Below are 14,180 nucleotides of genomic sequence, written 5' to 3'. Positions count from 1 at the left end.
AGTGACTGGAGACCTTATAATCTCAGGTCTTCAGGTGAAGGTCAATGTCAGTACAGGGAAGTGATGAGTGTTAGTGGTTGACAACCCTGTCCTCTGTGGGAGAGGAAATGTGTCTTTAGAAAATGGCTTGTTCCTTTTAATCACAGTTTTAAGTGTCAGCAGACCAAGTCTGAGTTTAATGTATTTGTAAAATATATCTGTTTAACACTATTACTTTCTTCTTTCATTGAACTATTGATTCTCATGGCTCCCAGAGAATAATAGCATCAGCTAAAGAGTCAGGCAGATGAGGATAAGAGTTAGAGAATATTCTACAGGCACCTTTGTTAAGGTACCTCTATCGTGGTGTGCCAGACTTCAGCTATTTTATTTTCAGATTCCTTCCGCAGAAATTACCAGCAGCTGACCTACTGAGCCACTGGGTTTGTAGAGTATCTATCTATATAGGCTAAAAATATCACTGGCTTTCCCATGTGATATTAATTATCTAATGACAGGAAAGACAAGTGTTTTACTTTGTGTTACTGAAATTTCACATTAATACAATTACAAAATAATTCTGAAAACATTATTTCTGCATTTGCTAGAAACCATGTATTTCACTCAGTCTTGTAAAAATGTTTGAGCTTCCTCAGTTATATAACTTGCTTGAACTATTTTTTTTCAGTTTCAGTGATGTTTTAACATTATTCTAATCAGCACCACTAAAATATATGGGCTATATATGGGCTCAAATCCTCATGGCACTCGGAGTTAAACTTGGTAATGCCAGTACAGACTAAATATAAGTGTAATAATAATGTAGTGCTGCCAGCTGTAAAATATTTCCAGTCCTCCTTATGTTTTTGACTTAGCTTAGACTTAGGAAATACTCAACAAAACAACAGTTAATAGTAGAAGTCTTTCTGCAGAATTTTTTTTAAACTTAGTATTTGTATTAAATGCGGTAACAGCGCCACCAGGTGGCAATTTAGAGCAATCACACATCTTAGTTAGTGGAAATTTTTGAAATTTAAAACATTAAAAATTGAGGCTAGAAAGCTGAGTTCTGACCAAACATTGTGTGGTAAAACAGAAATAAGAAAAGTTATAAAATCATAGAAATTATTCTGCAGAAGAATCCCTATAAATTTCTTGGCTTTCTCCTCCACCCCTAATTTTAAGGATATTCTTGCATCTGCTCCCTCCTCTGATCTACCAAAAGACAGAAGTTTATGCAAACTTGGCTTTTGATGACTTTTGACAGTGCCATGAATCTAGTTCCTCTGATTCTTACTGAATGACTAACAAAAAAAGTTACCAAGAATGGTCAGCCTTTAGCTAACCATGCCATAAAATCCCTCTATTCAGTTATGCATTCTTTCCCCATATTAGTCTCTTAGAAAGTTGTTTCACAACTTTATTTAGAAACCTTACCCTTGCCAGCCAGTATTTACACAGAGCTTGTAGGCACCCATATTTTTCATTGCCCACATCACACTTTAGTGTAACCTTTATGAATTTGTAGAGAGCTATTATGTTCCCTTTCAGCCCTCATTTTGGAACATTAAAAAAATCATCCCCATCAGTCTACTCTCTAGGAACCTAGCCACTGTATAAGATTAGTCTTGTCCTTGAAGATACCAGCTGTTTATCAGGTAATATGCATTTATAGAATTCAGCATAATATGAACAGGTTTACCTCTATATTTATTCAGAAAGTCTATGACAGAAATGCTCTTTTCTCTTCTTTGGCACAAGAACTTTCTTATAATACTCTTTAAATTTATTAATATTATGGATCAGATGAAATGCTGTGTTGGGAGGGAAGATTTTGTTGACACTGAGTTCAACATATAAATTGGTGATTAGATATAGATTAGCATCTTATACATTTTGGTTATGCTCTGCTGCGTGCTGCTGTGTTTCTGTAATCGGTAATTGCCATGTCTGTGATTCACTTGGCCTTTTCCAGCAGTCAGTGAAGTGGGTGGGTGGTATTCAGCACAAAGGTTGCTGCATCAGCTTCAGATTCAGTCATTGCAGGTTTTACTTTGCTCTACAGCACATCATTCCCAAGATGCATTTCGGCCAAGTGTTTTGCAATTCATAAAACATTGGGACTTGCCACCATTTTCAAGATTAATGACTTCTGAATATAGCATAGCCAGGGAGCAAGGGTGAAGTTTAGCTCTAGGTTGCTGTGCAGTGCACTGAATGCAACCATTTAGAGCTGCTCTGTCTTTGCTATTGTGTCATAAATCAGGGAAGGGAGACGCAAATTGAGTTACAGCCAAAAACATGCTTCCATTTGGTTTCAGGACTTACGTACAATAGGAATGAAAGCCACTTTGTGAGCTAAATTCAGAGCTACTCTAATGGCTCCATTTTCCAGATTAACTCATGACCTAGGAAAATGTGAAGTCTTAAACATAAGAATAAATCTAAATTCGCTCTGCATTTAAAATACATGTTTGTTTTGCTGATCTAGTGCTGGTGCTGGAATACACAGGAAAGCAACCTCAAGAAAGCTGTGTTCCAGCTAGCTTGTTTTCTACCAATTGCTTCTTATAATACTGACATTCACTATTATTATTATTAATTCAGCAGATATGGCAAATCACAAGATAAATTGCAGCAGCTAATACAATACATAGAGAAAAAGACAGAATAAGAGCAATAAAAACCATAATGAACATTTCAGTTGACATGCACCTCAGATATTTTGAGCAGTAAGAAAGATGTTTTGTAGGTTGTCAGGATGACAGCCGGATGAACAGTGCACTCATTGCTTTTAATTAAGTGTGGTATGGTTCACTTACATTAATACATGACACCTTAAAATAAATTATCACCAGTGTTTTCCAGAACTGGCTACAGAGCACAAGATGTTGCTGTTGCTTTATAACAGGTATAAAGCCAGGTTGATTTCATTTACCACAGAAGTGCCCTTTGTGCAGCTCACTCTCCTAAAACATAAACCAGAGCAATGAAAGGCAGATAGTCTAAATATACCAGTGGCTCCATGTATTTCTGGGACAGTTTCTAATGACAACAAGAGCCAGTACTTTGGCTGCACTGTTCTGAAAGATGAAAACCCCCATCCTGTGCCGCCTTCCCAGTGGCACTAGCAGCTGTGCAGCTGCCCAGCAACTCAAAGCAGTGAGCTGATCTGACTGAAAATTAACTTAAGTGAAAGGAAATAATTTTGCAAGTTCTGTATCAGGCGATTTTGTACTATAGTTTAAAATATATAATGAAGAATATGATTCTAATGATTACAATAGAATGTGTACATAATAACCAAAACACAGGTATGGTTTCTAATTGCCTCATCAAGTCACTGTAAACCTTTCCTTCTTTATTTCCTTCCTGTCCCAATTTAGAGGTAAAGTATGCCCATATTATTTAAGATTTGAAATTCCATAAGACCAAAAGTTGACATTTTCTGAAAATCAGTAAAAAGTAAATTTTAATACACTTTTACATCCTTTTTGTTTGTATTTTTGTCATGGTTTAACCCCAGCCGGCAACTAAGCACTGCGCAGCCACTCACTCATCTCCCTCACAGTGGGATGGGGGAGAGAATTGGAAGGGTAAAAGTGAGAAAACTCGTGGGCTGAGATAAAGACAGTTTAGTAGGTAAAGCAAAAGCTGTGCATGCAAGCAAACCAAAACAAGGAATCCATTCACCACTTCTCCTCTGCAGGCAGGTGTTCGGCCATCTCCAGGAAAGCAGGGCTCCATCACCCGCAACAGTTAATTGGGAAGACAAACACCATCACTCCAAATGTCTCCCCTTCCTTCTTTTTCCCCCAGCTGTATATGCTGAGCATGACGTCATATGGTCTGGGATATCCCTGTTGTCAGTTGGGGTCAGCTGTCCCAGCTGTGTCCCCTCCCAACTTCTTGTGTCCCCCCAGCCTGCTCGCTGGTGGGGTGGGGTGAGAAGCAGAAAATGCCTTGAATCTGTGTAACCACTGCTCAGCAGTAACTAAAACATCTCTGCATTATCAACACTGTTTTCTGCACAAATCCAAAACCTAGCCCCATGCTAGCTATTATGAAGAAAATTAACTCTATCCCAGCCAAAAACAGCAAAATTTTTTAATCTTAAATTTTCATTCCAAGTTCTTAAATTTTAGACATCCTCTTTTTGTTGGAGAGAACTTCGGAGGGGGAAGGTATATCTGGAGGCTTACTTAAAAAAAAGTTACATGGCATTCCAAGATCATTGCCAACACTTTCACTGATCTTACCTCTGTCTTCATGGGGTAAAGATGGCAGGGCTAAATGAAGCTGTAGAGCAAGCTGATATAATTTTAGAAACACAGAAAGTTTGTAGGAGACCAGAAAAAACAGGTTCCCAAGTATGCAGATCAAAATGTTTCATCAAGTTGTTGATAAAGGGCAAAAATAAATCATGGGTTGACTATATTTTTCATATGGTAACATGTAAGTACTTTAATATGAGAACAGATTCTTTTTCCAAGAATTTATTTATGATCCACAGCATGAAATCCTTAAGTTCCAATATATACTATACATGTAACAGATAAATAACTCCTTTGAAGAACTATTTAATAGGCCATTTTTTACCTCGTCGTACCAGTTGTTTACTGTCATCCAGACAGATTTAATTAACCATGTCTTTTGTCTAGAAAAATCAGTTAGCAAAGAAATATATCAGATTAATCTGGCATCAGCTCTTTCATTAACCAGGATTCCATTCTCTTCCAGTAACTTCTTCTGTCCTTTATCATTATTCTTATCTTCCACTCATCTTTTAATAAGTTATCCTTGAAAATTTTACTCGAAAATTTCTGCTGTATTGAAGCCAGACTATAAGGCCAGGTAGTTATCCAAATAATATCTTTCTTTTCCTTAAGAGAAATTTTTAGGTTTCTTACAATCCTAGCATATCAGTAGTTCAGTCATAATAAACCAAACAAACAGATATTTTCCTAAAAAGCTGAACTACCAGCCCTGCAGTTTCACATACAGGTTTTCCAGTATTTCCTTTTGTGTTCTTCTCAGTATATTTGACCAATGGCTTCTACAACATTTCATTAGTCAGCACTCAGACATATCTCAAGATTTTTTTTTTCAGTTGAGGAGAGCTGTTTTGCTTTTGTTCTTTTTTCTTAATCTCTTTATATAATCATAAATTCTCTCTCTACTTCAGTGTTAAGGTTGTTCCTCTCAGACAGAAGTTTAAGTACTGAGTATTTTTTCCTGTACATCTCATTATGGGGTGTGTGGGGGAAGTGTCAGTCTACTTTTAACAGAATTTAAGGCGTGGTATAGTGCTCTGGAACAAGATGGAGACAAAAATTAGGCACTGCAAATGCTTTATGTGATGCGCTGTATTACATTAGGGTACTCTTATTAAGAGTATTGAAATTAACTGTCTATAGAAAAAGTAAATAATAATAAGGAAGGCTGTAAAATTCCAGAAAATATATCACCTGAATGTAGATTTTTAATTCTCCCTTCTTCCAGTACTCATAGAAAACTATTTCTTTTTATATTTATTCTTGCATATGGTGATGGTGTTCCTGTTTGGTTCATGTAACTACCTTCATGCAGATTTTGCTAAGAGACTTGAAAGAGGCTTCTTCATCCCTGCATAAGGAAGTCTCCCACACTGCATTACATGGTCATTTTCAAGCATGACTAGTCACATGCAAGAGGATGAAATTCATAGTGTAAGATTATTTGTGAAATCATCAGTGCTTGTGGAAGTAGAGAGATCAATCAGGCTTCATTTAAATACAGGAATCATTTTACATCTCTAAGAAGCTGCAGACTCCCATGCACAATACTCCTTATTTCCCTACATTTTGTGAATTTCTGCTTTCATAGGATGGAGTTTCAGCATGGGGTCTGCCTACCAGTTCCACAGCTGGCGAGTATTTGTGATCGTCTGCGCACTGCCCTGTGTCTCTTCTGTGGTAGCCCTCACCTTTATGCCAGAAAGCCCGCGGTTCTTGCTGGAGGTATAACTTTCCGAACGGTTTTTAGATTCCAGTCAAAATTATTTCTGTGTTTACATCATGACCTCTATATAACAGGCATTAATATTATTTGGTGACTATGGGGAATATCTTAATCTGCATGTGTGTTTTGTTCAAATGTTTTGATCAAATGTTTAGGTTGGAAAACATGATGAAGCTTGGATGATACTCAAGCAAATTCATGACACAAACATGCGAGCTCGTGGTCAGCCTGAGAAAGTCTTCACAGTGAGTATTGTTTTTAAAGCTAATCACTTAGCACCTCAGCAAGCTTGCTGACTGGCAAGGTTTGGAGGGCTTAAGCAATCAATATTAATACTCTGCATGAAAAAGCCAGTCATTTGCACTCTAAACACCTAACTATTAGAACTGAATTCCTACTGAAATTGTTATACATACAGCAGATGTTAAGATACCAGCATTTGGCCAGCATACTCTTGAGCATATGAACCACAGTGTGATAATTTTCTCTAGCGTACCAAGATACTTAATAAATGCCATTTGTGTTTTATTTATTAAGTTTACTTCACCCTTAATAGGCACACAGAAGTCCAAATTAGTTGGCTGTTGTGTCTTTAAAGCTTTTGAAATTTTTTTTTCATTTTTTATTGGCTAAAATAATACTTGAAAAAAATTCATTTTCACTTCTGTGAAATAGTAATTTCAGACACTCAATTTTCTCAAAAATCTTGGAAGCTCAACTCTATCTTGTTGACTTGCAGGTCTAATGAAAAAGCCATGTTCAAATTATTGATGGGTTATTTCTATTTGGAGGAGAAATTGGCAATTCAGGTGTGGGATACTTTATGGCATCTTCCTTATTTATGAAGAATATACACAACAATTTTTTCTTCCTGGATGCAGTAGAACCAGGCAGCAGAAGGCATTTTTATGATTTGAAGTCCAGTCTGCCTTTCCAGCTTGTGCTGCGCTGTGGGAGTGCTGGCACTCTGCTCCCTCTGAGAGCCATGTGTGGGGTGTTTTTCCTCTTCCAGAGGCTTTCTTCTTAATTTAATGCGCATATAACTCAATTAAGAAATCTTCTTAAAGGTTCTGCATTTGCAGGCAATCTTGAGGAATGACCATCTGACCATATAACTTTATTCCATTGAGACTTGCAGTTTATTGCCTTGGATGTAGTTTCTGTCACCCCCATTTAATTTTTTCCATGAAGAAGCTCAAGAACTCCTATATTTAGCCTGAAAGAAGTCTGGTTAGCACATCTATCATGTTAAAACCACGTTTACTGGTACACTGGTGACGTAAGCCTAGTCCCATCTAACCTAATATTTTATTTTCTGATTTCATTTACAAGTAAAGGGATTTGCCTAACACCATACAGCTAGGGTGTAATTTCACAATTGGCTCTTGCTGATCTGAGCATCTTTCAGACAGAGCATGCCTGCCCCCTGTCACTCTTTGTTTTCCTTCTGCTAGTGTTGATATTCATTGACTGCATAGTCAGCCATAGCACAGACCCTGTGCCCCTACAGTGTTGGTTTAGGCATTAAGAAGAAGTCAGAAATGTGCTGGGACAAAAGGTGGGAGGAAGGATCAGCCACAGTCTCACATTAGCTTGACGTAATTGTAATCACTTCCAAAAGCAGCCGTGGAGAAGAAAACAAAGCACATGCTGCTTGTTTCCAGTTCTTGTAATCTAACAAGTCTTTCTCTCTATGGTTGTTAAAATGTGACACTGAACCATGTTGAACTCAGCACTTTATTTACAGCTATTTTTGTTAATTGGTCAGCCATGAATAAGGCATGAATAAGGAAAAACTACCACTTTCTTTGGATTTCTGTCAGTTTCTGCCATGAACATTGGAAAACTCAACTCCAGATAGTGAGGAGTTGAAGGATTAGAAATACTCTACTGTATGTCAAGGTTACACATGTATAGAAGTCCCTATTTTTAGCTTGCATTAATATAATTAGAAAACACATTGTTGTCTCCTCCTTGACAGTATCAACACTTCATCTTATAAAACCCAGAAAGCGAAGAACTTAGGCATAATTTTGGGGGCACATCCTTTTAGTGTCTCCTTTTTTTTAATATAAGTTAGTCCTGGATATTGTGACATTTTGTCTCAGTAATTTATTCACATAGCTCTCCTAAACTCCATTGCTTCATCCAGTACCATTCTATGACTTATGCGTTATTATTTTTCTCTACTTCATGTCACTAGTTACATCAGACACACTTATCAAAGTGTGTTTTCTAATTCTACAGCTGACGTAACTTTTTCTCCATTACTGCTATAGTTTTAGTGTGCTTTCCTTTTATATGTTTTCCTAATTGTATTGACGTCATCTTTTCCTAGAAGCTTGTTTACAAGTCATGTTTATTCTCATTATTCATTGAGGATTTTATCTTCAAAGGTTTAGAACAGAGAAGGCATCAACTGATGAACAGTTGGTTTTAGAGTTGCAAACTCCAAAATGAGTGTATTCTAGTTACTGACTGTGGAGGTGGTGGCTCTTAATACTTTTGAAAATGTCTCATGAGAACAGTGACACTAACAGAGATAGTAGTAAGCTGTTAGTATCTTCTATTACGGGACTACCCAAGTTAAACATTTATATACATGCTTAATTGCCTTCCTGGGTCCTTAAAATATACACTCATTAGATCTGTTGGTTTAAATGTTTAAGTAAAAAAAATCTTTTTATCCTTAAAACCAAAATCCTCTCCACTCTTTCATTGCCATGTATTAATTCATCTTTTTTTCTGCAAACATTTTCCTTTGCAGCATTCTTGATTTTGTAAAATTTTAAACCTTGCATATTTCTAGCCATTGCTTTTAAACAGAAGTTCCATTTTCATTAAAATAGGTATTCTTTATTGGTTTTTCCTTCATTCTTCATATACTGACAGCTGAATTTGCATGGTCCAGATGGACCATTGTCCTGATTCAATAGGACTTTTCTTATGTTAAAGAACCATCAAGGCCAGGGGCTTTTTGTCCCCAGTCACATACAGCAGTCCTAGGATATATATGTGTTTCCCCCAACCTCCACAGCTCCAAATGAGTCAGGTGGCCAGGACGATGAAAAGGCTGCCCCTGAGCCTACAAGAGTGGTACTGGTTTATACAGTGTGATTTCAAAAGGCATGCCCTTTCTGCCCGGAGGTGTGGTATGTGAGGATGTCTGTATGTATGAGGTCTTAAATAATCTTGGAGGACTCAGCTCAGTCTTTTGTATAACATGTTTCATAAAAGCAGTTTAAGAAAAGCTTAAAATCAATGGAATGATGCAGACAGGATTATTGCTATTGGAAGAGGCATGACAAAAAGGGTACAGGCTTTTGATATAGTCATGGTTTGGCAGGAGAGTGAGCTGCAGTATTTCATAAATGAGGGTGGCTGTAGCTAAAACCTCTTAGTGGGCTTTTGTTCATTCTTGTTCACAGGCTGAGGCTGCTGGTGCATCTTAAACAGTGTACATCTGTAAAAGCAGTGGGCTAAAAAACTAGAGCTTTACCATCAATACTGCTATTTCCTGATGTCCTGTAATCCACTGTGATACATCTGTGGGTGGTGGTGTCCTCATTCTGTTAAGAAGAGACACAAGCTGTTGCTACCTTCAGAAACTACAGCCAAACATTGAACACTCAGTCTCTTGTTCCTCCTTTCTTATGTGTCAGTCCCTTTCCCCACTTAATTTATTTTCTTCCCATTCTCTATTTGTCTTCTTTTTAAAAAAAACTGTGGATGAATACACTTCCTTTTGTGATATCACTTTGAACCTGGGATCAGAGCAGAAGCCAAAACCAAAACCATACAATGGTATAAGTTTGTCTGGTGTTGTGTCTGGAAAGACCATATAACACATTCTTGTTCTGCTACACAGGACACTGCAAGTGAAAATTAGCATTGTAGGCAACATCACATTCTCTGTCACTGGTAATTCTGTATTTTTCCCCTGATGTCTGTTTATCTCATTTCACGTTAGATGAAGTAGATGATTGCTTATAACAGCAATAACATGCGTGGTTCCAGATCATTTCACCTAACTTTTTTCTCTCTTCATTAAAAAGGGTAGTTAAAGTCAACATCCCAAAGACAAAGAGAGTTCCCCATCTAACACTACAGGAAATAAGAACAAAAGAAAAATGCTGTTCAACTACTAATTCTTGACATTTCAAATACTTCTATTTTCATTACTGTATCTTTAATCAATAGATTTTCAACAATGCTGTGATAGCAAGTCAGAACCAACTTGATAGCAAACTCTGGACATGGTTAACTGAGGGTTTAAATAATGCTTTATCCTTTGTGGCTTTAGGGTTATGTACAGCAACACTCTAGCAGAACCTGATAGTAACAGCTTGTTTCAGTCAGAGGAAATGGATTTCCTGCATACTTTGAAAGTAGAGTTTTCCAGCACAGTTGCACCCATGACAAACTTTGGCATTATAGTATGCTACTATTCCTTTATATTTCTAAAGCATTTCTAGTGTAGACACAGGTTTAATATGTGCTCATTTTTACTTTATGGGATTTATTAAAACCTTCCAACTCTACTCAACAGGCAGTTAATGATTCAAGAAAATGCAAGTATTTGCTGTTCTGTTTTTACTTTTAGGTAAACAGAATCAAAACTCCAAAGCAAATAGACGAGCTCATAGAAATTGAGAGTGATACAGGAACTTGGTACAGGAGGTGTTTCGTTAGAATTCGCACAGAGCTATATGGTGTAAGTAACATCTCTGTTTGTTCTGTAATTACCTTTCTTCTTCTTAACTAGCCTTCAGAAATAGGATAGATTTCTTGAGATCATGCTGGTGATAGCTGCAATGTTTCATTTTCCATGCAAGTGGGAGATTCAGGAACCAGTGTAAGATTCTGGCTTCCTGACCCAGAAGAGGCGCAGCTGAATCACAAATGTTGGTCCCAGCTTCTGAGGAGGAAAATGCTGCATTGGTCCTCACACAAGTGATGGCTAATAGTTAACATAGCCACATTCCCAAGCACCACAATAAATAGGTACTGGAAATGTATATCAATATATACCTATGGAAAGACATGACACCTGATGAGATGAAAAATTATCAGCAGGAACTTGAGGCAGCCACATTACTTACAAATGGTAAAGTCATGAATAAATGGTGTAAATGAATGTCAATAAAGCCTTTATAAGGCATAGTATCTGCATGTATGTTTAGGCATGCCAAATGTTTTACCAGAAAACTAGGTTAGAGCTATTTCTGAGAGTTTAGTACAAGCTCACTGGGACTGTGCTCTGTATCCTTTACCTTCTTGCAATACCAAAATTATGCAGTAACTTTGAACTTTCTAATGAAAATCGAGAAAAGTCTCATTAATTAATTTAAAAAAAAAAAAAGTTAAAAATAGCTTTTCACAGCTGTTAAAAATCTGGCATCTTAAAGCTCTCCAGAGCTATGATTAAGTGTTGTAAACCAAGGTTTGTCACAAAATTGCTTTGCTTGGAAAAATGGCATTTTCCCTATTAAAAAAAAAATCCAGAAAGTGTCTACTTTTGTAGTTATTTGTCCAAAAATGGAGTAGTTGAAGACTGAAATGTTATTATTTGACCTTGTTACTAAACCAGCTTTAAAGGAGTTGCAGCTTTGTTGTCTCACATCCTTGTTCTCTCACTGGACTAGCCCCTGGATCAGAGCACGTTCCCTGTTGCGTGATGTGTGCTGAAATCTCCTAGGACAGACTGCCTCTGCTCTTCAAAAGGAGGATATCATCCTGAGATGAGAGACAGAGAGAGAACACCATTCTCAGTTAGCTCCCCTGTAGCGTCTCTGATCTGAGGGTAGTCCCATCTTTTCCTTATATAAACTACTAATTTCTAGCTGCCATAAGTAATGATAGATAAAACTCTGGGTGCGTCCCTGTTGAATTATGGAATATAGTTTGTCTAAACTTAAAGCAGTGTAATACTGGGAAGTGAGAAGAAAACATTTCTGACAAGATATCTGGTTTATTTGAGACAATGAAATGAAGCTGCCTAGAGATTAGGAAAGTTTGAGGTGATCAGAGCAAGGGTGAATTAACGGACACAGTCCACACTGGTGTATAAAAAATTTGATATGAGCCCGAAACCTGTGCTTGCAGCCCAGAAAGCCAACCGTATCCTGGGCTGCATCAAAAGAAGCATGGCCAGCAGGTCAAGGGAGGTGATTCTGCCCCTCTACTCCACTCTGGTGAGACCCCACCTGCAGTACTGTGTCCAGCTCTGGAGTCCTCAGTACAGGAAAGACATGGACCTGTTGGAGCGAGTCCAGAGGAGGGCCACAAAAATGGTCAGAGGGCTGGAACACCTCTCCTGTGAGGACAGGCTGAGAGAGTTGGGGTTGTTCAGCCTGGAGAAGAGAAGGCTCTGGGGAGACCTTACAGTGGCCTTTCAATACTTGAAGGGGGCTTGTAAGAAAGACAGAGAGAGACTTTTTACCAAGGCCTGTAGTGGCAGAAGAAAGGGTAACAGTTTTAAACTGAAAGAGGATAGATTTAGATCAGACATTAGGAAGAAATTTTTTACAATGAGGGTGGTGAGACAGTGGAACAGGTTGCCCAGAGACGTTCTGGAAGCCCCATCCCTGGAAGTGTTCAAGGTCAGATTGGATGGGGCTTTGAGCAACACGATCTAGTGGAAGATGTCCCTCTCCATCACAAGGGGATTGGACTACATGATCTTTAAAGCTCCCTTCCAATCCAAACCATTCTATGATTGCATGAAAAGAAGCCGGAAAGTCACAGAACGTGCACAACGTCGCTATAGCTGGAGATTAACATACTTGTATGAGAAGTACAGCTATGACCAGTATCGAAGAGCTAATCTGCTTTCTTTGATGCCCTGAAGAACCAAGCAAATCAGAATCAAAAATCTTCTATCATTTAACAAAATTGTTCAAAACACAATTTAAAATAAATGTATTTCCTAATGATTTACAGATTTGGTTGACGTTTATGAGATGTTTCAACTATCCGGTGAAGGATAATACGATCAAACTTACAGCTGTATGGTTCACCCTGTCTTTTGGGTAAGAGTTGTTGAGATCTTAAACCATTTTTTATAGACTTGACAGACAGAAGAATCATCTGCATGCAAATTTCTGTCACTATGGTTATCCTTTTTATTCAAAAAGGTTTTATTCAGTATCTTTCCACAATATTTGTATTTATCGGTTAGTCTGTTCTTGGTTGCAAGCCTGACTCATCAAGAATATCTGCTTCAGAAAACTGGCATCTTCTGGTGTCAGCATCTTTCAATATTTAAATTTTATGGAGAATTTTATTATGATGGAGCAACTGCTCCATCACATAAGCAGTCCAGTGAGCTGCTCATCCTAACCTTGCACAGATTTCCAAACAAGTGAGATTGGTGACTGAGCTTTTTCTGTTTTTCACAGCTACTATGGCTTATCTGTCTGGTTTCCTGATGTCATTAAACATCTGCAGTCAGACGAGTATGCGTCCCGAGTGAAACATTTCCGCAACGAGGAGGTTTCACATTTCGTCTTCAACTTCACACTGGAAAATCAGATTCACAGCAATGGAGAATACATCAATGACAGGTTTAGAGATTTCCTAATATCCTGACTTGGCTGGGATAAACAAATGTGTGTTTTAAAGCATGTCCTAATAATCTACTATTTTTCTCCATTAGTTAATGATAGATGGTTTTGTTGCTTTTTAATGGGAATTTATTTCTGTTCTTGATTTCTTATGACTCCAGGAGAATGGGGAGAAGTGGACCCATACATGCTCTGGTGGTTCCTATGTGAGGAACCCCCATGCAAACCCAGCTTCCTTGTCATCCTGAAAAACAGACCAAAAAGCCTCAGTTAACAATACTTCCTTTCACAGTGGGATTCAAAGGTTTTCAGGCCCAACACATGCAACTTATTGTAGGGGGCTGCGGAAGGACGTACTTTCATCTCTGTTGCCAATTCTTTTTTTATATCGATGAAAGACGCTTCTGTGAAAACACTGAACATTGAAAGGTTAGGATCTTATCACAGAAAAATAAAAGCTAAACATTACTGTAAATCAATAAAAAGTATGAACAGCACTGAAATGGGAAACAACATATTGGCAATGACTTTTGTGTTTTTTAACTGAATCCAAACATATTAAGGCTCTATCTGGACTTTACAGATAACCAGATAACTTAGAGGGAAATGAAACACAGCTGGTTTAGGTATCTGGTT

The 14,180-nt window shown here is 37.8% G+C and overlaps 1 protein-coding gene across 1 annotated transcript in view; it reads left to right on the top strand.

Moving 5' to 3' along the window:
* SV2C (synaptic vesicle glycoprotein 2C) overlaps positions 1 to 14,180 on the top strand; it is an 86,476-nt gene that overhangs the window by 57,250 nt on the left and 15,046 nt on the right. The window contains exons 4-8 of the mRNA XM_075019944.1: positions 5,845 to 5,978; positions 6,135 to 6,224; positions 10,583 to 10,693; positions 12,922 to 13,010; positions 13,380 to 13,544. Of these exons, the coding sequence (XP_074876045.1) occupies positions 5,845 to 5,978; positions 6,135 to 6,224; positions 10,583 to 10,693; positions 12,922 to 13,010; positions 13,380 to 13,544 (589 nt within the window). The remainder of the gene's footprint in view (positions 1 to 5,844; positions 5,979 to 6,134; positions 6,225 to 10,582; positions 10,694 to 12,921; positions 13,011 to 13,379; positions 13,545 to 14,180) is intronic.

The sequence above is a fragment of the Buteo buteo genome, chromosome Z (assembly GCF_964188355.1).
Source record: "Buteo buteo chromosome Z, bButBut1.hap1.1, whole genome shotgun sequence".
Lineage (NCBI taxonomy): Eukaryota > Metazoa > Chordata > Aves > Accipitriformes > Accipitridae > Buteo > Buteo buteo.
Note: the sequence above shows the minus strand (reverse complement) of the source record. Positions and strands in the feature narration are given on the sequence as shown.